The sequence below is a fragment of the Lotus japonicus genome, chromosome 2 (genome assembly GCF_012489685.1).
Source record: "Lotus japonicus ecotype B-129 chromosome 2, LjGifu_v1.2".
Taxonomy (NCBI): domain Eukaryota; kingdom Viridiplantae; phylum Streptophyta; class Magnoliopsida; order Fabales; family Fabaceae; genus Lotus; species Lotus japonicus.
The window spans coordinates 88,533,346-88,558,739 of NC_080042.1; the positions used below are offsets into that span (position 1 = coordinate 88,533,346).

The 25,394-nt window shown below is 36.0% G+C and overlaps 3 protein-coding genes across 4 annotated transcripts; 2 read left to right on the top strand and 1 right to left on the bottom strand.

Moving 5' to 3' along the window:
* Positions 1–3,984: 3,984 nt before the first annotated feature.
* On the top strand, positions 3,985–10,446 carry LOC130740718 (uncharacterized). Its single transcript, XM_057593396.1, has 8 exons — positions 3,985–4,401; positions 4,499–4,594; positions 5,087–5,197; positions 5,871–6,180; positions 7,210–7,300; positions 8,474–8,810; positions 9,120–9,268; positions 9,653–10,446. The coding sequence occupies exons 1-8, from the start codon at positions 4,114–4,116 to the stop codon at positions 10,161–10,163; spliced, it is 1,893 nt and encodes a 630-aa protein (XP_057449379.1). The 5' UTR covers positions 3,985–4,113; the 3' UTR covers positions 10,164–10,446.
* A 367-nt stretch (positions 10,447–10,813) lies between these two features.
* Positions 10,814–13,824, top strand: LOC130740720 (uncharacterized). Its single transcript, XM_057593399.1, has 3 exons — positions 10,814–11,007; positions 12,450–12,559; positions 12,673–13,824. Exons 1-3 carry the CDS (start codon positions 10,874–10,876, stop codon positions 13,365–13,367), a joined length of 939 nt encoding a protein of 312 aa, XP_057449382.1. The 5' UTR covers positions 10,814–10,873; the 3' UTR covers positions 13,368–13,824.
* Positions 13,825–16,397: 2,573 nt separating this feature from the next.
* Positions 16,398–18,532, bottom strand: LOC130740719 (zinc-finger homeodomain protein 6-like). Of its 2 annotated transcripts, none has more exons than XM_057593398.1 (2): positions 18,114–18,532; positions 16,398–17,820 (listed from the first exon to the last, which is right to left on the bottom strand). In XM_057593398.1, the coding sequence occupies exon 2, from the start codon at positions 17,676–17,678 to the stop codon at positions 16,662–16,664; it is 1,017 nt and encodes a 338-aa protein (XP_057449381.1). In that variant the 5' UTR covers positions 17,679–17,820; positions 18,114–18,532; the 3' UTR covers positions 16,398–16,661. The 2 variants fall into 2 exon arrangements, with proteins under 2 accessions (XP_057449381.1, XP_057449380.1); XM_057593397.1 differs by having other exon boundaries at positions 16,398–18,002.
* Between the last annotated feature and the right edge of the window lie 6,862 nt (positions 18,533–25,394).

Consider the following 25,394-nt stretch of genomic DNA (forward strand, 5'->3'; position numbering starts at 1 on the left):
ACAGAGGAATTTATGGAAACATAAATATATAATAATGCAGGATCGAGTATCTTTGCTTAATTAAAATTAAAACAATTGAACATTTGATCTTGATTCTCTTGTTCAACTTGTTGCCAAAAATTTTGTCCTTTGGGAAGATATATTCGGCCAACACATGCATTCTACCCCCACTAACATTATTCATCCTTGTATCTCTATATAAAGACTCACTCTGGGTTATCTCATTCCCATACCATCCCAGCACACAGATACAGACTAGTTATTGTTTCATTATTTTTCAATTGTAATACCAAATTAAAGAGTCAGAGATCGATGGGATCGTCATGGACTACAAGGCAGAACAAACTATTTGAAGATGCACTAGCAATATATGACAGGGAAACCCCTGATAGGTGGCAGAATATCGCCAAACTGGTGGGAAAATCCGTTGAGGAGGTTAAAAGGCACTACGAAATCCTTGTAGAAGATGTCAAGCGCATTGAGCGTGGTCAGGTCCCTTTTCCTTACAAAGGTACGTACATATTTTCAATCATTCATAAATCAAATAATTCAAAATCTGTAATAATTGCAAATGCATGTAACGAAACAAGTGATCTCTGCATAATTTGAGTTTGCATGCTATTATGCTATAACAAATTAAATCACGATTAATCATGTGATAAATGCTCTAGAAATGAGATGGAAATAGAAAATTTGTGTTGATGCATCATCTAAACCTAAAATACTGAATAGTGTAAATTGACACTCTCAAATGTCATTTTCATGTTCCACATTCATAATAAGAAAGAAAAAAGTGTCTCCTGTCTTCCAAGGAAATTCGGAAACATTCAAAATAACTATACTATGAAGAGTCATACAATGTTGTGTTTACCACTTTTTTCCACCTCCATCTTAAATGAGTGAGAAGAGAAAATAGAGAAATCAGTAATATGATATGTGATGTGACAGAAAATGAAAAAAAAAATGTGTGGAAATAAGATGGAAAATAAAGTGGAGTGTGAATGAATCATTACACAATCCTCTTGTAAATTATACTGTACAGCTGGTATCTTTCAAAGTCCAGCTGCTGACCTAAATTCCATTTTTTTCATGATTTGCAGGCTCTTGATTATCCATAATTGAAGACTCGAAGATTTAACAACGTTACCCCTAATAAATAATGTATCACCGGCAAGTCGTAATTAAAGGTCTTTCCTTTCAATGTAAAATATTATCATGCAATTTATGGATTCTGTTGTGTTGTCATATTTCAATGGCTGTGTTAGAGTAATATATATTTTTAAATCGGAAAGATAAATTGTATCCGCCAAAAATCGATTCATGTACCTCTTCCTACCCAACTCATTTGTCCCTCAGCTCCTACCACTTGAGCTCTTAATTTGCAACAACAACAAATCAAGTGAATAATTTTTTAGCACAACAAAAGTCCGTTAGATAAATAAGATGCAAAAATTTAAAATGCTATGGTTTTTTTATAGGTAAATGCTAATTTTTAGTAATGTTAGTAAATTAGTCATCCTCATGGTTCAAACTCTGAACCATTCACCCTTTATCCCACCCAACCCTTCGGATTAGGTTTTTTTTTGTAATGGAAGATAAATTTCATTAAGAAATCATAGAAGCATAGTTCATGGTACATCGATTGTATGACAAAATGGGACCTTCCTCAGGTACAATTTGGGGGGGAGAAAAAACCAACTTAGCAAAAAAAAATCAGCCGCATTATTTTCACTCCGTTCATCAAAAGCTAAATGCGCAAAAGCAAAAGAACAATGCCAAAGCACAATAATCCTTGATAATGCTTCTCTTATAAGATTCGTTATGAGCATCCCCTCCAAAGATTAAACATTGTCTAACAATGAGTCTCGAACACGACATGAGAAAAACATATGTTCTACGTCACAGAAAGAGCTCATCTATAATAAAGAGCCTCGACAAAAAGGGGATAACTGACATCTGATCGCCTTGTGGTCAGTTTAGGTCAAATGAAAAAGGAAAGAAATTCAATTTACCAAGAGAAGTTCTTCATATCTAATCCCGAGCTTAAGAACTAGGAATTTGCTAAGTAAAATGAGGTATCAATACATAGAACTTCTCAAGCTAAATTTGATTCTTTTCAATTACATTGAATTGTTTCCAAAGATTAAACGTCATATAGCAATCAGACTCGAACAAGCATGAGAAAAACACGTGTTCTACATCATAGAAAGAGTCCATCTATAAGAAAGAGCCTCAACAAAAAGGGGAGAACCAACATCTGATCGCCTTGTAATAAGTTTAGGCTAAGTAAAATGAGGATTGGTGTCGTACAGACAAACCCAAGCACTCTATAACCCAACTAAAATAAAAAGTGATTCACGTAGAAGGGACATCATGAGTTGTTAAGTAGATTATCATTTTGTTGAGGACTTACCCGAAACAGTTTAATCTTTTGATTGGGACTCCTCTTTCATATTTAATAAACTTTGTTCCAAGCATAAAAGACATATAGGTTTAATTGCAACTTTGGTCCCTGACGTTTACCAATACCACGATTTTGGTCCCCCACCTAATTTAATTACATGGATGGTCCCCGACGTTGTAGGTCGTGTGCAACATTAGTCCTACCGTTTATTTCTTAATGGAGGAGGCTTACGTGGACGTCCAATTGGAGAGAGAAAGGAGGTATGAGGAGAGAGGGAAGCACGTGAGTATCACGTGACCCTTATCTGACGTCCAATTGACCCTTATCTAAGGGTCTTACAAGCAAGTAACCACCCTTATTGTATTTGCGTCATTCCGTTCACTTCCCTAAAAGATGGCAACTTTGGGGTTGGAGGATAAGAGGGTTCAATTCGATTTGAAAAGCTTAATAATAATTTGGAGATGAATACATGTGCAGATTCATGTAGGAAGAGGAAGAAAATGGTAGTGGGTGGGGGAGGAAGAGGAAGATGGTGAAAAAAAAATTACATGTATGGCAAATAAATACACGTATGATAGGTGAAAGTCACATGTGTCCAGTGGCTGTTCCTATTTAACCACACATATACACAAAAGTGGATTTTGTTCTTAGTTTGATTAAAAAAAATTCAGTGATGAAATTCAAAGGAGAATGGATCTAAAAGTGACGTGTAGAGAATGGGAAGTTTTTCTCGTAGTCAACCCTCTGACGACTATACCTTTGGCGATCAGGCAACCGACGACCCTCTTCGATCATGGTCATCCCTAGGGGACTTGTACGATCACCCCCTGAGCATCCAAGGCATAGTTGCACCTCATCACATGTCCCATCGCAAGCTCCATAACCTAGCAATAGGCGTAGGTGTGGAGGTCAATACCAGAGGTCTCATTCACGAGGTATCCCCAACCATAAGATATATGAATATATGAACATAACAGGAAACCTAACAGCTAAATTTATTAGAAATCAGGAGGCCTATACTCAACCACAAAAGCTAGCTCAAGAGTTGAGGTTTGCACAACCCTTATAAAGGCTATCTATGCTCTATCTCTAGCTAATGTGGGATTTCGCCTCAACATTAGGCATTCACTACAATCATCGAAACCTCCCTAACACACTCACATGTGCAAAAAGACAAACTCAAGTATGCAGCAGTTACACACTTCTCATTCCAACATTTAGAGAAATCCAAACTCCTCAACCACTAGTTTAGGCATTGGAATGTCTTTATAGGGACCCTCTTGGACTTGACGACAACGGATGACATTAGGGTCCTTCCACCCTTCTACTTAAAGCTCTCCTCAACCATCTTCATTCGAAAGCTCCATTATTTTCCTCTTCAATCAACACTGATGCATTGATATGATCAGATCCTTCCGATCAGAAATCAATGCATTTTATAAAATAAAAGGGGGGATTGGTGCAAATGTGCAATAATGATAAAAATTAACAAATATTTTATATTTATAAAACTATAATTAAAGTTACTTTTTAAGCATATTAAAATTAAATGACCGTGCTTAGCAAGGGTAAATCAACTCTCTTGGAAAACAAGTTTTCCATTACCCGTTCGTTTAAACCCTAACAGAGAAACAGAGGGTTTAAGCTCGCGGCACGCAGTGAAACCACGAATCTTCTTGATGATCCATTTCGAAGGTGCATTCTAAGCCATGACCGCCGCTAGGTTAACCTCATGCGTGGTCGCCACCACAGCTGCGGCGGCGGCTTCCTATTCCGCGCGCTCCGATCGTGCATACGCCGACTCTCGCTTTCGCTTCCCCTTTTTCTCATCTTCACCGCCTTCAAATTCCCCTTCGTCGTCTGACCAGGCTTCTGACACCAAATCCGAAACCCCGCCACCCGATGAATCCAGCAAGTCGGGTTTCGATTCTCCGGAATTGTTAGAAAGAGCTGCTCGAGCTCTCCGTAAAATCAATAATTCTCGGTTGGCCAAAGAGGTATGAAATCTCCTTTTCTTTCTGTGTTTGGTTCTGGGATTCAATCTGCATTCTGCGTTTTTGTTCTGATTATTCAAGTATTGATGTTGTCTTGTAGGTGTTTGCTATAATGCGTGCACAGGAAAAAACTCGCCTCGCTGAATTAGATGCTGAAAAAGTTCACTATGAACTCATTCAGGCTCATAATGATATTGTAAGTGATCAGTCATGAAGATTGTTTCAGAACTCCCATATTGTGTAGTTTTTAATGTGTTCATAGTTGGCTAGTGATCTTCTTGTAGTTATTTGACTGATTTCTATGTTGGAAATTGTACTTAATTACTAAAACAATTTACCAGCAATTTTCAGTAAAGTACGAATTAGAAACTGGGATCGAAGGCCCAATAGTCATCCTTTGAGCTGGGTCTGTATTCAGCTGGCAACTAGCACTATGGAGACTACCCCTCAAAGTGACAACTTTGTCATTCATCTTTTCCTTTGCAATTTTCATACATTGAACCAAGCTATCTATATATCGCATCATTAGAATCTTTATCATCATCAATCCTCACCTTAGTTGGCCATGAGTGTAATAACAGTGATCAGAGGATATTGGGATTTTTTGTGCTTCTCAGGGTCTATCATTAGTGGCGTGTGTCTTATACAATTTCAATCTTGCGTTATTGTTGCAATATATTCATTGCAGGAAAGGCAGCGGAAAATTGTTGAAGAGCAACGAAATCTATTACAAGACCAAGCCCAGAGAGAGGCCCAGGCGCGCCGACAGGAAGACGATCTGGCAAGGAAAAGAATGCAGGTGCTGGCTAAATAAGCAATTGTATACCCTTTTTATTTAATATGTGATTTTTTGAAATCTGGCAATTTAGACCTATGATATAGCTATGATGCGGGATTACGGGTATTGTATCAAATGTGATACAAATCTGATATGGTCATATGGCAATGTGGTTATTCTCTAAAAGTATAGGATATGATTATATTTGTGTTTGTATGTGTGTGTAAAGTTCATCAAACATAATAAACACATGCATATATGGTCTTTCCTAAATGAAAACTTCACACATGTACCCGTGAAATATATGGTATTGGATCATCCCACAGGATTTTCACATATGCTACTTCATATGATAGTTGTTTTCATGAAAGGCTGAATAATGTGATATTTATCTTTCTGTCCTAATAATTGATAAGGCTTTTTAGAGTAAGTCAATTAACAATCAAAGTTTCTCCACTAGATGTGTTCGGTCTACAAGGACGAAATGCTGCCATAGATTGGCTTGATAACTTCTGAATTTTATCCCTCTTCGTCTCTGTAGTCATAGGATTTTGGTTGAAAATTTCATTGAGAAGTCTAAACTGTAGGTGAATCTTAGGATGGAGCCCTATGAAAATCAGCTTCTCTATCTTTGAAATTTTGCAATATTAAAATGTTTTATGTCTGATAGTTATCAATAAGATGCCATTTGCAGGCAGATCATGAAGTTCAAAGGCAAAATAATGTTGAATTGGTCAAGAGGCAAGAGGAGTCTGCTGTAAGAAAGGAGAGGTCAAGACAGGCTACAGAAGAACAGATCCAATCTCAGCAACGTCAGACTGAGAAAGAGAGAGCTGAAATGGAAAGAGAAACCATCAGAGTTAAGGCAATGGCAGAGGCTGAAGGTCGAGCCCATGAAGCAAAATTGACTGAGGATCAGAAAAGGAGAATGCTTGTTGATCGAATTCAAGGTGAAAGAGATAAATGGCTTGCTGCAATTAACACAACTTTTAGTCATATCGAAGGTAATTCAATTGATAAGCACATCTGTTTTCTTTATAATGTACTTTAGGCTCATAAATGATGATTGTACTGTGGGTATTGACTGGCTTGGCTCTATTGTGGTACTTGCAGAATTTTATGGATAAACTTCTATGCAGTTTATTGTGTAATGATGTTTTCCTACTTCTAAATGTGATTATTGAGATTAATGTTGATGTGAATATATTCTATACCATTACCATATTTTTAATTGGTAATTTCCTCTCAATGCTTGAGGCAGTAATTGCTTTGTTCGGTGAAGATGTTATTAACTTATTACTAAATTTTGCCAAGTAAGACCCATACAGAAGAAATTGATGAAATTTTCCAAGTAAAATCCAAAATAAGTTGGCATGTTGTAAATACATGTTACAAAAACCAAAACGCACAATACCAGTCACATCCTTGGATTTGTGTCTGTCCGTATCTGCAGTATTTCTTCTGTACAGGCCGTGCCAGATGTTTCAACATGTAACATTGTACACCTTCTGGTTTGTATAGGAAAAGACTTCCCAGTAATATTTCCCAAAATTGTTGATCTGCTGACTTTGATAAAATTCAATTTTTCACCATGAGCTTATTGAATTGCTTCCAACAAGCTTGTCATTTAATTTTTCAAGTTATTTGTTTGGCTCGCACAGAAGAATTCATGGTTACATGATATTATAGGCTCATAGCTGCTCACTGAATATTATCACTGCTATGTATGTACTCTTCTGAGTTTTTCTGGGAACTATAGCGGTAAAGTTTTATATCCTATATTTTTGTCATATTTTACAAAAATGTTACAGGTTTTGAGTTTTGGTTTCTTTGGCTGTCAAGGCATGTGGTATAGCTAGTATGTTATCAGTTTCTATTATTCCATCTGACTAAATCTGTTGTGTCACCGTAGCATTATTGTTTTGTCAACTATTTTCATATGTATGAAAATTAGTCCTGCTTGACCTTTGATTTGTATTTAATCTCAGATTAAGATTTTGTTGGTTTAACTACCATCTCCTGCTAATATGCAGGTGGTCTAAGGGTCTTATTGACTGATAGGGACAGATTGCTTATGACTGTTGGAGGAGTCACTGCATTAGCTGCAGGTGTATATACAACTAGGTACGTGTGCTGTTTTTTCATGGTGCATTTGATTTTGAACTGAGTAACATCATTATGAGCAATCCTAGTAGTTACAAAACCAATACTGCAAGAAACGCAAGGATGATTTGTTGTTCCAATTGAAATTTCATGGAAAAAATGGAGCGTCACCGCAATAGAATGAATTTTTAATCCAATAATCACAATTATTGCACTGTAATTTTGTTGTTTAGCTTTTGCTGAACATTATCTTGTTTTGTAAGGGTATATAATCATTTTACATATGCCTCTATTGTAATGATTGGTTATGCACTTCATCCCTACAAAAACTGTGGAAGTTGTAGGACCAAAATGCATATTTAGATGCATGATAGCTGATTTATGGTACTACCTCGGGTCCTATTTATAAGAACCAAAAAACTAATTCACACAGTTTAAGAAATCTAGTTAAAGTAGTTTAGCGCATTAAATTTGTTCTCAATTAACATTGACTTCGAAAAATTGCCCTAAACTCACTCTTCTTAATTTCTATGCATCATTAATGCTTAGGAGAGTGAAAAGAGAGAAAAAGTTCAATTAAATAAGGGTATTCTTGTCAAAAAGTAATTAATGCACCACAATCTCCAAGTGTTCTTATAAAAATGACCAAAGTAAACATCCACATCATCTATAGTAGCTATTAATGGGAATCATGTAATTTGAATAAGGAAAGAGATTTTATTTCTGTCTCTTACATCACAGAAGTGGTTGCCATTGCTTATGCATGAGATTCCCAGACCAATTATCGAACCTCATCCCCTCCCGCCTTGGAAAAAAAGAGGAGAAAACAAAATAAAAATAAAATTAAGGTTTTTCATGCTATGATCCTTTCAACTCCCTTTTCAATAATAACCATTTTAAACCTTGTGTTTTGAAATGTTCTGTCCTGAGTCTTGCGCCATTGCAAATTCTTATGTCCTACTGTTGTTCTCTCCACCTGTTGATTAGCACGCAGGTATAGTGAGTTAGGGTCTTAACATGTATGGATATTTTCAAATTTCAGTGACAAGCTTTCCCTGGATCAAATATGCTCTGGGTTTATAGTTCTTAAACATGCACTGGGTTCATGATTTGTCAAATCCACTTTCATCTGAATTATGCCAGATTTTGTAAATGGTATCTGATTGTATTTTAGTTTACTTTCTGTTTCTATAGAGAAGGTGCAAAAGTTACATGGGGCTATATTAATCGGATTTTGGGGCAGCCATCATTGATCCGGGAATCATCCATGGCAAAGTTTCCAGGGGCAAGGATCGTTTCTCAAGCCAAGAATAAAGTTTATAGTACTTTGGGCGGGGCAGAAAAGCCTATTGGGAGTCAAAATGGTCTTGGAAATGTGATCCTCCATCCATCGTTGCTAAAAAGAATACAGCATCTTGCACGGGCAACATCAAACACTAAGGCCCATCAGGCACCATTTCGTAATATGCTTTTTTATGGGCCTCCCGGGACTGGTAAAACCATGGTTGCAAGGGAAATAGCTAGAAGATCGGTATGATGATTACTTCTTTTATGTCTGGATCTGATTTACATATTTGACTTGTTATACGTTTTTTGGCCTTCCAAATTCTTTGTGCTAACAATCTGATATAATTTTCTGGATGTACTAATGAAGTGAAATTACGATACTTAAAATCTTAATCTCATTCATATTTGTACTCCTGCTTACCAATGGATTTGTTTTTTCTTTTTAGCCTTTTTCTGTGAGTCACTCGTTTTTTTTGCGTATGATGGTTCATTATTAGTAAATTGTTTGAAAAGGTGTCTTTAACTGCTTGACTCTTTCAATTTTGGTGTGAAGGGTTTGGATTATGCCATGATGACCGGAGGAGATGTTGCGCCTCTTGGCGCTCAGGCAGTCACCAAAATTCATGAGATATTTGATTGGGCCAAGAAATCAAGAAAAGGCCTGTTGCTTTTTATTGATGAGGCAGATGCTTTCCTTTGCGAGTAAGTGGAGTTAAATTGCATTTTGAAATTTTAAGATTATAACTATACATATAACTTCATTTAAACCATGGATGCGAGAAATGTAAATATTATATTATAGCAGTCTACAAAGCTAGCCCTGTTGTATCATCAAAAAAAAAGTCTACAAAGCATATCTTTATGCTTTTACAAATTTTAATGGTTTATCATTTGAATTGTTCTCAAAGTAAGTTTTGGTATTTAGAAGCATGGAGTATCTTCACCTTCCCGCATTTAAGACATCAAAATAAATGGATGAATCAGCACCAGCTTTCTATGGATTTTGTTTGTGTGTATTTGCTTTTACCTTGTTCACTGTAACTTTAAAGAACTAATTCTCCCCTTACTTCTTTTCATTAAATGCAGGCGAAATAGCACATATATGAGCGAAGCTCAGCGAAGTGCTCTAAACGCATTGCTCTTCAGAACTGGTGATCAGTCTAGAGACATAGTACTTGTTCTTGCCACAAACAGACCAGGAGATCTTGACAGCGCAGTTACTGATCGCATTGATGAAGTGATTGAATTCCCACTTCCGGGAGAAGAGGAGCGTCTAAAATTATTGAAGCTCTATCTGAACAAGTATCTATGTCATGACAACAATGGCTCCAAGGGAGGCTTGTTGCTGAAGAAGCAACCCAAACAGATTACTATAAAAGATTTATCTGAAGATGTGCTCAAAGAGGCTGCCAAGAAAACCGAGGGCTTTTCTGGCCGTGAGATAGCCAAACTTATGGCCAGTGTCCAAGCTGCTGTTTATGGTCGCCCAGATTGCGTCTTGGATTCCCAGTTGCTTAAAGAAATTGTGGATTACAAGGTGGTGGAACATCATCAACGGTTACAACTTGCATCTGAAGGCGGCATTTTCAGCTTTTAAATCTGAATCCCCATTTTGACCTGCTCTTCTGGGATTTTTCTTCTGCATATTATTCTTCATCTTGTTATCTTTGTCAGTATTTGTGGCCGATGAAGTAGATTCATTTATAAATTAATCTAGATGCATCTCGTCTGCAAAATTTTCAGGATACTGTGGCTTTATTTGTTAGGAATGAGAGATGCTTTATTACATTCTATGAAACAAGAAGCTGGGCCTTGACTCTTGAGAGCAGAAGTCAATTTACCTTGATTATTTAATTTAAAATATAAAGTTGTAATTTACATTTTTTTGGGTACACACTAAAACATAAATTGCACTAATCCCCCTGGACCTCCTCCACCCAATCATATGTCACCTACCTCTTACCAGTGCTTTGGTAGAATGTATTTTAGCTTATAAAAGAAAAGAAAATTTCTAAATGAAGAAAAGTTTTAAAAGATAAGATGAAGTGAAACCCGTTGAAGTGTTTCTTTCAGACTAGCCGTGACGCGAGCCATGCGGTGCACCCACCACACTTGACACGTGGCGAAAAGCTAGCATGTCCATTCCCCGGTGGCTCTCTATACTCTGCCACGTGGAGATTCATGGTGCACCAGTCATGGTGACGTTAACACCAGCCGCACGCTATTCCATTAATAAACCGCCAATGAAAAGAAAATAATCTTTTTTTCGTACATTACAGACGAAGAGAAAATAGATAGTGAAACGAAATGGGAAACAGAAAGGTTTTGTTGTTGTTTGTGATATTGTTTGCAGTGTGTGTGGGGATTTGCAGGTGTTGGGGTGAAGATGCCAAAGCCAAAGCGGAAGAAGCTGTCAATGATGCTCGTAACACCTTCTCCGAGTAATCTTCTTTCTCTCTGTATCCTTTTTCACCATCTCACATTCTCACTAGATTTTAGTCATGCAAATATGCTATGCAAGAAAACATGTGTTTTCTTTTTTATGTTTATTTATCATTGCTTAATTGTGATGGGCAATTATTTATTTTTATTTTGCTAAGCCGTAGTGCATGTGTGTTTTTTTATTCTGGATTAGACAATATTTTTCCTTTTCCAAAATCACATTGTACGAGTTTTGTTGAAGCACATTACGACGAGATATTCGAGTATTGTTAAGGAATCAATGGCTAACCTTATCTTGTTATCCCAATCTGAAAAGGGACTGTTTCCCTTAATACATTTGGGAAATCAAACTAATGATGGATAGTTAGTTCTGATAATCATAATTAGGAGGTGGGGAACGAAAACGCGGGAGGGGTTTGGATCCTCTCCATCCATGTTCCCTCCATCCTCTCTTCATCCAAATCTGAGCCATTGATTTTGAAATTTAAAGGCTTGGATCAATTTAAGAAGAGAGAGAAAAATTGAATTGTATTTAAAGGCTTGGATCAATTTAAGAAGAGAGAGAAAACATGAATTAATCCTCATCTTTAAAATTTAAAATGGATGGCTCAGATTTTGGATGGAGAGGGGATGGAGAGAAGTTGGATGGAGAGGATCCAAATCCGAAAAAACGGGTTTGGATTCTCTCCATCCATGTTCCCTCCATCCTCTCTCCATCCAAATCTGAGCCATTGATTTTGAAATTTAAAGGCTTGGATCAATTTAAGAAGAGAGAAAAAAAAATGAATTATATTTAAAGGCTTGGATCAATTTAAGAAGAGAGAGAGGGGCTTGGAGTGTAGGAGATTGATGCAAACAATAGCGTGGATTGATGCCTCATGCCTCTATATCAGAAATATAATATATAAAAAAATTCATCTCTCTAGGCAAAACATTGTTTATAATATGGTATTGGAACCAAAATCTATATGGTTAAATGGTTATTGCTCCCATTATTCTAATCCTCATTGCTCTAGTTGTTCTAATAAAAAAGATTAAATTTCATCTCATATTTAAATTGCAACATACACTTTAAGTATTTTCACCCCGCCACAACTTAGTATGTGTTTGTTTATCTGTTGGATTGGATTTGATGTGAATGTGCTTTAGACTTGAAAACAAACACACTCTTGGTGTGTTTTTGTATTTCTGTCAGTGCAATGTGCTTTTGTGCTCCTTTTGCAATCCATGTCTCTTGTATCATTGCATTAATGTGTTCTTGGCCAACTTGACGCAAATACATACCCACATTTAAGATTTTAGGATAGGATCTGCTTTCTCTCATGCTTGACCAGTATATGTTTTGTCTGTCTTTGAATAAATTATTGCTAGTTCTAGTGCATTTGTAGGCCAAACCTTAAATTTTGTCATATTGTTCATTTGTTTACAATTATTGTGCCAGAGGTTTGGGGTCCCAAAATGATAATGTAAGACAAGCCACTCAAAACGCGAAGTACAAAGCTGAAGATGCTGCCTCAAGGGCAACAGAGACAATGAAGTCTGCAGCATCAGGTATTTCATATTTGTTCATTATTTGTCAATCTTTACATCTGGATTTTAAATTGGTATATCGACTTCAAGCAATGTAATCTTAATCAAAATTCCTTTTATATTTGCTTGTCCAGGAGCTTCAGATTATGCTTCTCAAAAAGCTACTGACGCTCGGGAAGCAGTTTCAGAAGCCGTATCATATGGAAGGGAAAAAGCCTCCAAGGCTTATGATGATTCTGATGAGGTCATCAGAATGCCAACAGACAAGAATAAGATCAATGATGCAAAAGACATGGTGGGAGACACCTATGAGGATGCTAAACAAAAAATGTACATGGCTTCAGATAAAGCTTCAACCATGGCTCGCAACGCCAAAGACAACATGGCAGAGAAAGCATCCAATGTCTATGAGCAGGGGAAGGAGAAAATAAACACGGCTTCAGATATGGCTTCGGAGAAATTCCACGATGCTAATGATTGCGCTCAGGGGAGGATGAAGAGCGCTCCGCCAAAAATTCAAAGCGTGAAAAGCAAAGGGAAAAGAATAGTGGATTATGGAAGAGATAAGGCCTTTGCTGCTTATGATGAAACCAAGGAGCGGGTGAATGATGCAAAAGATAAGATGGGTGAGGCAATGGGATTAGATAGAGACAAAATTGCAGAAACTTTTGAGCAAGCTAAAGATGAAGTGGGTGAGAGATACATGTCTGCAAAGAATACAATGAGTGAAGAGGCCAAGGCTAGGTATGAGGCTGCAAAGGAGAAGGCTTCTGAAGCCACAGGAGAATTTGGAGAAATGTTGAGGAACACCCCAGAACTAGAACTATAAGGATATATGGTCAGTATCTTTCACTTGTTAGCTGAAACAACCTCACTAGTTCACTTTAGTTAGATTTTAGCTCTTTGGCTCTTTTGCAAACCGTTAGCGTGTTTGGATTAACTTCTCTTTTATCTGGATCAATTCTGACTCAGATGATAATTTTGTAAGCTTCTGGTCAGTTTTAGATTCTGAATCAATTGTAGAAGGATTTTCAAACATGTATGCCGTGTTTTGTTGCATTTCCTTTTTTGTACAAAAGCTGGTAAGGTTCCAAGGTTTGTTATATATCTAGATGCTAGGTAGATTCATATAAGCTGATATCCCGTTTTGTTTTTGGGGTTTTTTGTAACCTACCACACCCTATGTATCTTATGTAACCTATAATTAATTATGATACTTTTGCTGCTAGTGTATGCTGACATAGTGACATCTGATATAAAATGTTGGGGCCCTTTCCTAACATGCGTAGTTTGTTATCTTTGTTATAAGAATAGCGTATTAGCATCTAAAGGTTGCATGGTTTAATAAAGGCAATATCATCTCTTTTGATTAGTGGTGTCTTTTCTGCATTTTGTGAGTGGCCTTATTTAATTTGGTGGTCCATGACTACAAATGCAAGTCACACGGGGGCCAAATTTTATAATTCAAGATTGTACTTTTGCCCGAATCCACAAGTCTAAAAATCAAAGTTTTCTAATCTCTGTCCCAGAAGTTGATACGTACAATATAATTGTCCTATTACTTGCGAAGATTTTGCATGGGCATGATCCCAAACATGGCTTACTATCATGCCCGAAACTCATGTGATCTTATATTAAGTGCCAAAACTTGTGACAAGTTGTGTTTCCAAAGCCGTGATTAACTTGCTTAATCTGAAATGTGTGTTATGTTAACTAACTGAAGGTTTGTTTGAGACTAAGATCATTTTAATTTGGCAGATCCTCCCTATTAAATCATTTTTCATACACATTGTTCAGAGATCATGTATTGAGTAAATGCTTAAGAAGCTTCAAACAAACTCCAAACTTGTTTTTTTTTGTTAATAATGATCGATCACAGTTATTCAGTATCTTTTATTTCATAACAAAACCATCGTGAGTTCTGCTCTTTTAACCTTGAAGTTTATTCTTCACGGTTCTTTAAAATAAAATGGAATCCACTACAATCAAAGCTAAGTATAATTGTTAGTGTGAAATTAATTAGGCTAAACATGCATATTCTTCTCTCCTTTTTTTAAAATGTGAACTTTTGAAAAAATGTTTGGCTAAATGATATATATATCAGGGTTACTTAATAAGATAATTTATAAATAAATAAAATATGAAAATTTCATTTCACTTAAATGTGATTGGTTCACCTACGTACAATCATGATTTATCTTGGGTTTTTTGCAAATGAACTTCATGAGTTCATTTTGGCCATCTCATGATCTAACATGATGTCTATTTAGTTGTTAAACATTTAGACTATTTATATAGATATCAGTTTTGTGACCGTTTAGGCTAACAAGAATAGAAATATATACTACATACTTTTTAGTCAATTTTTACAACATTAGATCAGCATGGCTCTATTCTATATATGAAGATTTTGTTTGATGCAAAATATACATTCTTTTCTCGAGATTTAGAAACACATTTAGTTACTACACCTGTTTCAGCAATAATAGGCAATAGCAATGATTTTCAGCACATTTCATGTAGTTGGTTTCCCTTTCTTGCACAAAAAGGACTTGATATACTTTCTCCATGTGGTGTTTTCATTGTGGAAGCGAATGGTATCCAAGAATGGGGGTAAAGCGTTTGAAGGGTGAAATTTGTGTATCCTCCGGCCCCCTTCTCCTTGTTTACTTTGTCATGGTGGAAGAAGATCTATGTTTTTATTTGGTGTGTTTATTCCAATGCATTAACTTGTGACATGTAGATAGGAGTATGCCAATTATAACATTATATGAGTGAATTTTCAATGATTATGATAAAATTTGTGGTATGACAAGACACCTAATTATGATAGATGATTTCAGTCCCATTTGGTTAAAGTGTCTGAGTATAGACAAAATAAATTTTTTTGGATACAAAAGTTGAAAGAGTTGGGGAGGCATCTCCAGACACATCATACATGATGTCAATGATATACTACCGGTGATATTTGGCGGGAGAGGATTGTTTCCTCTATTATTCATGTAGAGGCCAACAGAAGCTCACTCTGCAGCGTGTTGGTGAGGCATAGTATCTCTCCCTAACGATTCAATTTTGCATCCCGCAATTTCACCAAATCACTTCGCCACAATTTCAGCATATCGCTTAGCCTTGTTCATCTTCGGCGTAAGAGCACTTGATCAATGTCATGAATGTCCACCAATTCAAGATTGTTGTTCGCACGGGATTCAAATCCACATTCTAAGGGGTGAGGCTCAAACTCAAGTCATGCGGCTAGCTAGGTATGTCAACCTATATTGGACCAGAAGACAATATTGAACACACTAACTTTCAAAACGTCAAATTGAGAAAAGAACGGGTATTGTCTGCTAATATTGATGTGTTGGTTTCCTACTGTCCTACGCAATGACTCTGAGAGGACAAAAATAGTAGTGTGGCGTGGGATCCTATTTTCTTCAAACCCTTCAATGCTGATTACCAAAGAACTGCACATGTTGACTATTCGACGGTTCCATGTTTAAATACAAAAGGGCTCAAAGAATTACGCATGAAATATTGTAATCAATAGTCTAAGTGTTGCTCATGATATCCTAAATTCATCCCATCTCAACAACCTATACAGATGAATCAGCTTCTTTTTCCTTCAAATTTATCTCTAAAATTAATTGTAGAAGGATTTACGAACACACAAATGTTATGGCAACCTATAGTTGTTGTGATTTTGAACCTGGCTACCAATACCATGTCCAAAATCCAAATGGAGAAAGAGGTGAGAAACTGAGAATGTTCTCATGCATAATTTTCTGCACCCAAAAAGTCAGTGCAGATATATTGCCTATGTTCATGTAAACCTATATACTTTAAACAAGATTATATTGCATAGATTGAAATTGAATAATGATCAAATATGTTAATTGAAGAAGAACATACAAATGAGAAAATGAGTAACATGATGGAATGTTATAGCTGTTACAATTAATATATCTCTAGCCAGCTATCTATCTTCCTCTGTTTGATTATGCACATCCTAATCTACTTATTATTCATTCAAAATCTGTTGCCTCTTTCCCTTATTGCTTTTCAAACAAACACAGTAGTGACAAGTCCTGGAAAAAAATGAAGAGAAAATAGTACAACAAAACTCTTACATTTGGTGTAATTTCTTCATTGCTTGCTTGTTATTATGCATCCAAACCTTGAAAACCTTTCTCCTCACACCCACTTGAGAACAAAACTGCTGCACCTCTTCCTCATCCTGTTTCTGGATCCTCCACCCAATCTTCTCAGCAAACTCCATCATCCTATCCTTCTGCTGGCTCGAGAATTTCGTCCTATGCCTCTTCCTCGATAGCGCCGCCGCCTCCTGTGCTCCCGCGTTACGCTGGAACATGTTCAGATCTTCGCTCGACGACTCCGCGGCAGCGCCTCCGAAAGCCATCATCAACGGCGGAACTGGAACCGGACCCGCCGTAGGAGTAGTACCCGCCGCCGCGTGGGAAAATCTAAGAGAAGAGTTTTGTGGCGGTGGCAGCGGTTGTGGTGCAGGAAGCTGAAGGTGGCCGTTGCTGTGCTTGTAATAGGAGTGGAAACTGGGATTGGGGACTTGCTGTTCACCTTCAACCTCTTTCCGGTGGAAATTGCGGTGGCACTCGCAAGCGGCGCATTTGAGTGCTTCGGTGCCTTCTTCTCCACTTGGCATGAACTCGCCGCAACCGTCCACCACGTGGCTCCCCATGCTCGCCGCGTGGTTTCTCAGACATTCTCGGTATCTGACCAACGGTGTTGGTGGTGGTGGTGGTGGTGCTGTGATTCTTGTTGTGGCTAGAGGGGAAGATGATGGGGTTAGATCTGGATCTGTAGTGGTGGGTCTCTGAGATTGATGGTGGTGGTTTTGAGTTTGAGGTAGTGGTGGTGCAGAAAGATGGTGGTGGTGGTGTGAAGGTTGAGCTGAATCATTGAAGATTAATGTGTTGTTGTTGGTATGAGGTACTGGTACTGGAGCAGGTTGATCAGTACTTGTTCTGTGTCCTGCAGTTGGAGAAGAAAGCTTGGAAGAAGAAGATGAAGAATTTCTGATGGGAAGATTGTAACCTAAAGTGGTTGTTGTTGCTGTTGACATAATTTCTATGTCCTTACTACCTTGTCCTCTCACTGCTTCCATCAAATCCTTTCACTGAAACTGTTCAAGATCCAATTATGCATAATATTCCTTAAACCATATCAAGAGCTTTGTGATTTTCTTCTTTGGTTTTGCTTGTGGTTGTTGTGGATCTTGCTGAACCCTAATTCTGATTTATCCCCATCTAATCAAAGAACAGGCCCAATCAAAGAGGTAATTAGTAGTAGTATCAAGCACGCCCACAATTGTTTGTTTTCTTAATTTGGTTTTATTCTGATATTGACACTCTGGATGCTAATCCCACTAACAAAATTTTCACTAATCAAATCTTATTCTCACAGGCATAAGACTGTTTATATAGCACTCCTGGTATAGAAAAGAATAGTTTTAAAACAACTTCCTAAAAAAGATAAAAAGAAAGGTAGAAAATCAAGCAAGAGAGAAATGATAACTGGGGTCCCTAGGAAATTAACATACCTCAGCTGCTAGAATAGGAAATAGAGACTGATATGTAAAGAGTAGAAAGCTAGCTTAATTGCATGCCAACAACACCTGGTATTCTGGTAAGGACTTACTAACATTGATTAAGAATGAGAAAGTGGGGTTGGGAAATGAAAAGGTACTGTTAGTAATATGTGGTGGGAAGAGGGTCTAGAAGGAAGGGTTGTTTGCTTCCTACCAGCCATCCAGCACCATATAAACCAAAAGGAACAAGGGAGTAGATAGCTAGGTTTAGGGGAGCGGTTGTTTTGCACTGAGAATTATGAGTGATGACAAGAATTTGTCTTGCAGAACAACCGACAAGGTCATGTTGGTCCTCTGCACCACCCTGGTCCAGTTTTTAATTATTGCCCTTCTCAGCCACTCTCTACTACCCTAGTTCAAATCAATGTGTGTCCTCAAACAGCATATAAAGGGAGAGAGAGACTAATCAAAGAGATAGACTACAAGAATCTTCTTACATGTAACCTTTTACATGTTCACTAATTGTACATATGGATTTGCTGTAGAACTCAACATGGGCAACCAAAGTTGAATTTGACACGGTGAAATTTTATGAAATCAACATGTAAAATTCTAATTGTTTCATTAATACCTTTAAGATATATGAAATCACATTAATATTTATAAATATAGCAAAAACTATTTTATTTTTATTAGATTATTTCAATTAAAATTAATTTATAGTGTTAAAATATAATATAAAATTATTTATATTACTTGGTTTTGAAATAATTGGATCTATTTAAAAATAATAGTAATAATACGATCTAGACATGTTACTATGTTAGACATGTTATTAGAGGTTTTAGTATGTGAGCTTGTACATTGTCCAATGTTCACGCTTCAAACTCGAGTGAATTGTTGTGTGAAAGGGCATGTTAGATAGTTAGAGTATAATATACAATTATTCATGTGATATTTCCCCAAAACCTGTGTTTGAATTTCAGTTTGCAAAACAAAATTTGAGTGAGTGTGAGCAGTGATGGATGTATGTAGAAGACCATGAGGGCATGTGCCCTCGATCACTTAATTTAAAAAAAAAATCATTAGAAAAGAAATTGAGTAGTAAAAGTATGTGGTTTTTATGGTTTTTCTTTTTGTAAAAAAATGTCATCACTTGTGTTTCACATTGTTAATTTTTTTTTTGATAAGCTCACATTGTTAAATGTTCTCACTTGTATTCCACATCGTTAAATATTCTTACTTAAGTAGTAAAAGTATGTGATTACTACTTAAATGTCCTCACTTGTGTCCATTTTTTGGTAAAATATGCACTCGTAACTAATAGTATATATTAAAAAAATTTATACGAATTTATATATATATATATATTGCCCTCACAGCATCAAATTTATGAATCTGTCACTGAGTGTGAGTTTACAAGACAAAGTCTAGGTCAAATTGGCCAATTAGTTGTAATGTAATTATGTTTAGGTACTTTTATTTTTAAACAAAGTTTAGAGTTATTAAAAGTGTGTTAAATGAATGTAGAAGTGACAATTAGGTGAATTGAGATGAAAAATGGTTTGAGGTTGAAAGTGAGTTGGATGAATCTAGTTTAAAATTTGTTAAATAGTGACACAAATTAAGTTACAAAAGACCCAAACTAAAAAACAAATATTAAATTAAGCTTTTGGGATAATTTACTCTTGATATATAAATCGAATGGAGGCATAGTCATGCAAATCACATTGGGAACCTAGATTTAAGAGGATTCTTAGAGGAAAACTTACTTAGCTTTGGATAACCACTACAATATGAGAGTATGGCAGGATTGGCGATGGCAATGGGTCCAATACCCATTGGGTACTCGCAAAAAATACCCACAATGGGTAGGGTAAAAACCCGATAGATGGGTATGGGGTTGGGTATGGGTAAATACCCGCAAAAATTAATGGGTACGGGTGCGGGTATGGGCACTATAGTACCCAACCCGCCCCATACCCGCAGACATATTATACATATACATACACATAATTAGTAGTATATTTTAATAAACTTAAAGTATAACTTCATAACTTCTTTTAAAAAATACGTAAGTGAAGTCTTAATATTATATATACAGTTCATAATTATTCTCACTTATTTTTAAAATAAATTATTAACCGACAGCTTTAGGAGTTTATTAATAATCTAAATTTATAAATTTAAAGCTTCAACTATCGCTTATTTTTTTATATAAAATTTATACCTATCCCAATGATTTTACTTCTTAAACATTCAGATCATCATTTGTATTTTTATTTTAGGCTTTTTATTTTATAATAAAATTTATATTTTGATTTTTTAATGAAGAAAGTTAAATTTTCGCTAGCTAAATTGTGGATAACGGGTACGGGTACGGGCATATAGGTACCCACAGGGTACGAGGACGGGCATTCGGGTTGCTACCCACGCGGGTATGGAAACGGGTACGGGTACTTTTTGAAAACGCGGGTATATGGATGGGTACTATAGTACCCTACCCATTGCGATCCGTAGGCGGGATAATCAATAATGTGCACATACCTTCTTTTTTCTGAAGGGGTGTGGGGAAATTAAAGGGGGAGTGAATGCTTGCTGGGCCACTACATAGCACTTGTCATGTTATCTTGTGTCAGATTCTCTCTCTCTCTACTCGAGGTTGTTTGTTTGTGTTGTGTTTGTGACTTTGTGGTGCGCCTGCTGCTGCTGCATTATCTGCAACCCACTCTTTCCTTGGACCAATGACTTGCTTTAGCACCACCTTGCTTCTTTCACGATGCAATTGAATGCTAGTAGGCGTAGCTACCTTTGTTGTTTCTTAGCATCTTCTTCCTTATTTCACTTTCGAGCATCAAATTGTGCTTGTGCTATTTTGCTAACTTTCTAGTACATGCTTGAGTTGGCCACTACATAAAAAGAGATTGCCTAACCACGAAATGTATCACTTGACTTTTTCTTCGTAGGATGCTTTCTTTGACGGGAAAATACTCTACGTACATTATACCAAAAGTTTTTTTTCCCCGAAAATTATGTAAATGAATCAACAACTTCGTAATTCCAAGTTTTCAAATTCACTATTTTGCACTATTCATCATGTACTATTTTTTCTTCTTTTACCTGCTGGATTGGCTAAGTAGTGTTTTAAATCCCATTAATTAGAGGGTGCATGACCAAGAGGTAAGGTCAAACCTATACTACTTTCGGGTTTGGCCATTGTTAAAACTCCCCAAGTTAAGTTGAACTCCTAGAGTTGCCATTCGAGTAGGTCGGTTGAGAGCTAGGCATTTCGAAGTTTTGTGGGTTCAACAGAAAAATTGAGACATTCCTAGACTTGGTGTTTATCCAGGTGTTTCAAGTGACTCAAACTTGTGGCTTGATTTTGCTTCCAGGTTCATAGCTGAAATGTTTATAATTTGGCTAACCACGGGAGGTGTAGGTTGTGGGAGAGTTCCTGCTCTAGTTTCTCACACTTGACATTACCATAAAGCTCGAATGTGAGTAATCTCCTTGAAATTACTCCTGTGGATTATGCCTTCTCAATCTTGGATGCTTCGAGTCACTTTATATATATGATTCTAATTCATTATAGTTTCGAATTAGCACCCGGCTTTGAACTTATTTGATCTTGAAGGTTTGTGTTTGGACTTTGGATTGTCTTTTAATCTTAATTTTTGAATTGGTTGTTTATATTTATCCACTTAATGGGTATCATTAATTTGACTTTGAAGATTCCTTAGTAAAAATTAATAAAATAAATAGACACTTCTTAATAAATAAATAAAAGGAAAAAAGAACGAAAAAGTGGTCAAAATCACAAATTATCATGTCCTTGTCATCGCCTCACATATTATAGTGATCAATGCCATAACTTTATTCAGGGAGAGAAGTGTGCGTTTATTTCCTACATTTTTATCATTGATTAGAAATTTAAGTAAGGAATGTATACTTTATAGTTTATTCTTTCACATAAGCATAAAATGAATGATCATCAACTCAAACACGTAGTAGTCTTTGACATTCAATTGCTTGTCAAATTAGGAAAGAAAACCCAAACTTAAGTTCTTTGTTTCTTCATTTTTAATTCCTATATCATAGATCTGAGAATTAACAAGTAATTAAGCGAGAAGAATATCTCGTGAGCACCACAGAAGTTTCTATTTTCTAAATAATTTTTTAAATTATCTTGTAAATTATTTTATTATAATTAATGATTAGGGACTTTGTAAGACGGAACAATTCCCGGGAACTCCACTAGCAGTATAATATTATGAATAAGAATAATGTTACTCACACACCTCAAAAGCCTCTCTTTTGAAGTGTGTGAGGTGGAATGATGAGAGAGATATGAAGAAAAGAAAAAGTAAGGGAGAGAAAGTATGAGATGTGATAGATGGTAAGAGGAGAGAGATAGAAACAAAAAGATGTGGAAATGAAGTGTTTTAAAAATGAGGTGTGTATATATCATTACTCTATGAATAATACATGCATAGTAATTATGAATCCTGCATCTTATACGTGGTGGATACCCAGCCAAGTGTGTGTATCTTATCTGATCTATTTTCATTTAATTTTTGACAAAATATAAAGCTTATAGTACAAGAGGTAGTATCTCTTTCGCACACCCACTTCCCTTTTTAGTTTCTATATGTATAGTTGCAATAATGATATATACATACCTCATTTTTAAAACACTTCATTTTCATCTCTTTTTGTTTCTATCTCTCATGCTATAGTAATAAAATAACATCAATTACCAAGATTCAAATATCACCTATTAGAAAAAGTCCCATAATGTTAAAAAATATTGATAGCGTCAAATTCATTTTCCTAGTCAAAATTATTTTTACTATTCTAATCATTTTAGTCAATTTTAGTTATAAAGTATTAACAAACATTTGGTATTCGATCACTTTACATAAAAAAAATCGTTATTGAAGATTTAGATTTAATTCGATCACTTTGTTGCGTTCTATTTGTTTGATGTAATGTGATTATTTGGGTTCCAATGTTAAGTGGAGCTTTATTTTTGTTGGGTTTGTATGACGTTTGCCACATCTAAGTCCTCAATAGGGTTTTGCCTAGCGTGGGTCAGTTTCAAACTGACCCATGGTGGTTCAGTTCAATTATCCACCGATGGATTTAATATTTTTAATTTGAACGGTCCAGATCAGCTAATAATAATAAAAATTTATTTAATTTTACTAAAACACCCTTCTTCCTCCTCATGTTTCCTTCATTCTCTGTCCTCCAAACTGTGTCGAACCCCTTTCTTCAGCTTCCTTTATCTTCTCCACATGAAGAACTTCAGGAACTTGACATCCAAAGTGAAATCTCATCCCAAGAAGCTCTAACATGGGAAGAACAAAGACGCCCTGAAGAACCTAACAATAAAGCCATAACCACCATCTGAAAAAAAGGAAAAAGAACAGAGAGCCAAACACACTTCTTCTATTGGACTTTCTATTTCCCAGATCTGGTTGGGTTTCAACGATGCTTGCTTCAATTAATTAGTTAAGGGCTACAATTATTCGGTACCAATTTGGGATTAGAGTTAGGATTTTGAGAAATTTCAGTATAATCACATTTGGGAGTAAAAGAAGAGACAAATTCATGCAACCATGACGTCGCTGCTGAACTCGTTCGTGCTCATGGCGACGAACTTGGTTGGGGTCGCTGCTGGAGATGATGGCGTGAAGGGACCTAGAGATGATGACGTCACGCCGGAGAGCTTGGAGGATACATGGTGGCGGTGCTCCTCCACCCAAAGCCACCCCTCCAAACACCCAGATCCAAAATGGCATTAGCAATTCCCAGATCCGAAATTGCATGGCTTCATCAAGATTTTGGAAAAGAAAGAGAATGAGCACAAGATGAAGAAGGATGCATGGAAAGGTTGAGAGAATTGCTGGGGTGGGTGGAGTGGAAAGGTTGAGAGAGAAAAGGAGAAGAAAGGAAATAGAAAAGAAAAAATGGGCATTTTTGTAATTTAGGTGGGGAATAATAACTGAACCACTATGGGTCAGTTTGAAACTGACCCACGCTAGGCGCAGCCCCTCAATAGATGCTCTTCTCGTAGGTTTTAGGTGTTTATTGGCCAGGTAGTAGTCTTAGGACTCTCATTGTAGCATTGTGGACTATTCACACGTTGTGTGTTATCTGTACTATCAACCTATATATATATTCTGTTTTCAAAAAAAAAATTAGACATTAATATGGAAAAAAATTATTCAATGGAAAAATTGCACTCACCTCTCTCTTGAGGTTTTCATTTTTACATTAAGATCCTCTCTATTTTGTAAAATACATTGACATCTCATTTTACATAAACTATACTATTATTTAAAAGAACAGAGAGGTATTGACTGTAATAATGAAAAATCTTATGAGAGATCAGTGCAATAATAATAAATTTCAGAGGTTAGTACAATGTTCTGAATAGAATAAGAGTGATTTATCTTATTAAATAAAGTAGGGAAGTGTGCAACGGTGATAAATTTTAAGGAATGTTAGTACAATTTGCATTTAATCAATTGAACATTGAATACAATTAATTAAACATTTACTACTTAATATAGAACCAAGAGGTTTAAAATCTACTCCCTCCGGTCCTATTTATAAGCATGAAAGAGAAGAAAAATCTTGGTACTTTTTATTAGAACCAAATGAAAGTTTGAGCTATATTAATTATTTCTTTTCAATGATGCCCTTATTAATTTTAACTTGTAAAATGTGTCTCATTAATTATTCTCTCTCTTTCTCACTTTTCAACACTAATAACAAATGGTAATTTTAGAAGTTTATTTTGATTCAAGACATTTTAATGCACATTTTATCTAGTTTAACTACATTTCTTAAACTATGTGATTTTTTTTTTTTTGCTTATAAATAGGATCGAATGGAGTATTTTTTTTTCCCTTATTACGTGTTTACTTTGAAGAAAAATAATTTGTTAAAGACACTATTAAATGATTTTTTTTCCAAATAATATCATTGTGGGGTAATAAATGAAGAAAGTTAAAATACATTCCATAGAGTAAAATAGAAAGGGAAAAAAATGAAAATTATCAACATTAATTGCACTTTTTATATACTCCTTCCGTTCCTTATTAACTGTCCACTTTGAAGAAAAAAATTTGTTCATATATACCTGTCCACTTAGAGTTTCAAGAGAGTATTAAATAATATTTTTCAAAGAAATGTCCTCGCAGGAACAATAAATGAGGAAATATAATATACATTTTAAAGGGTGAAATAGGAAATCAAATAATACCTTTATAAAAAATAACAAAA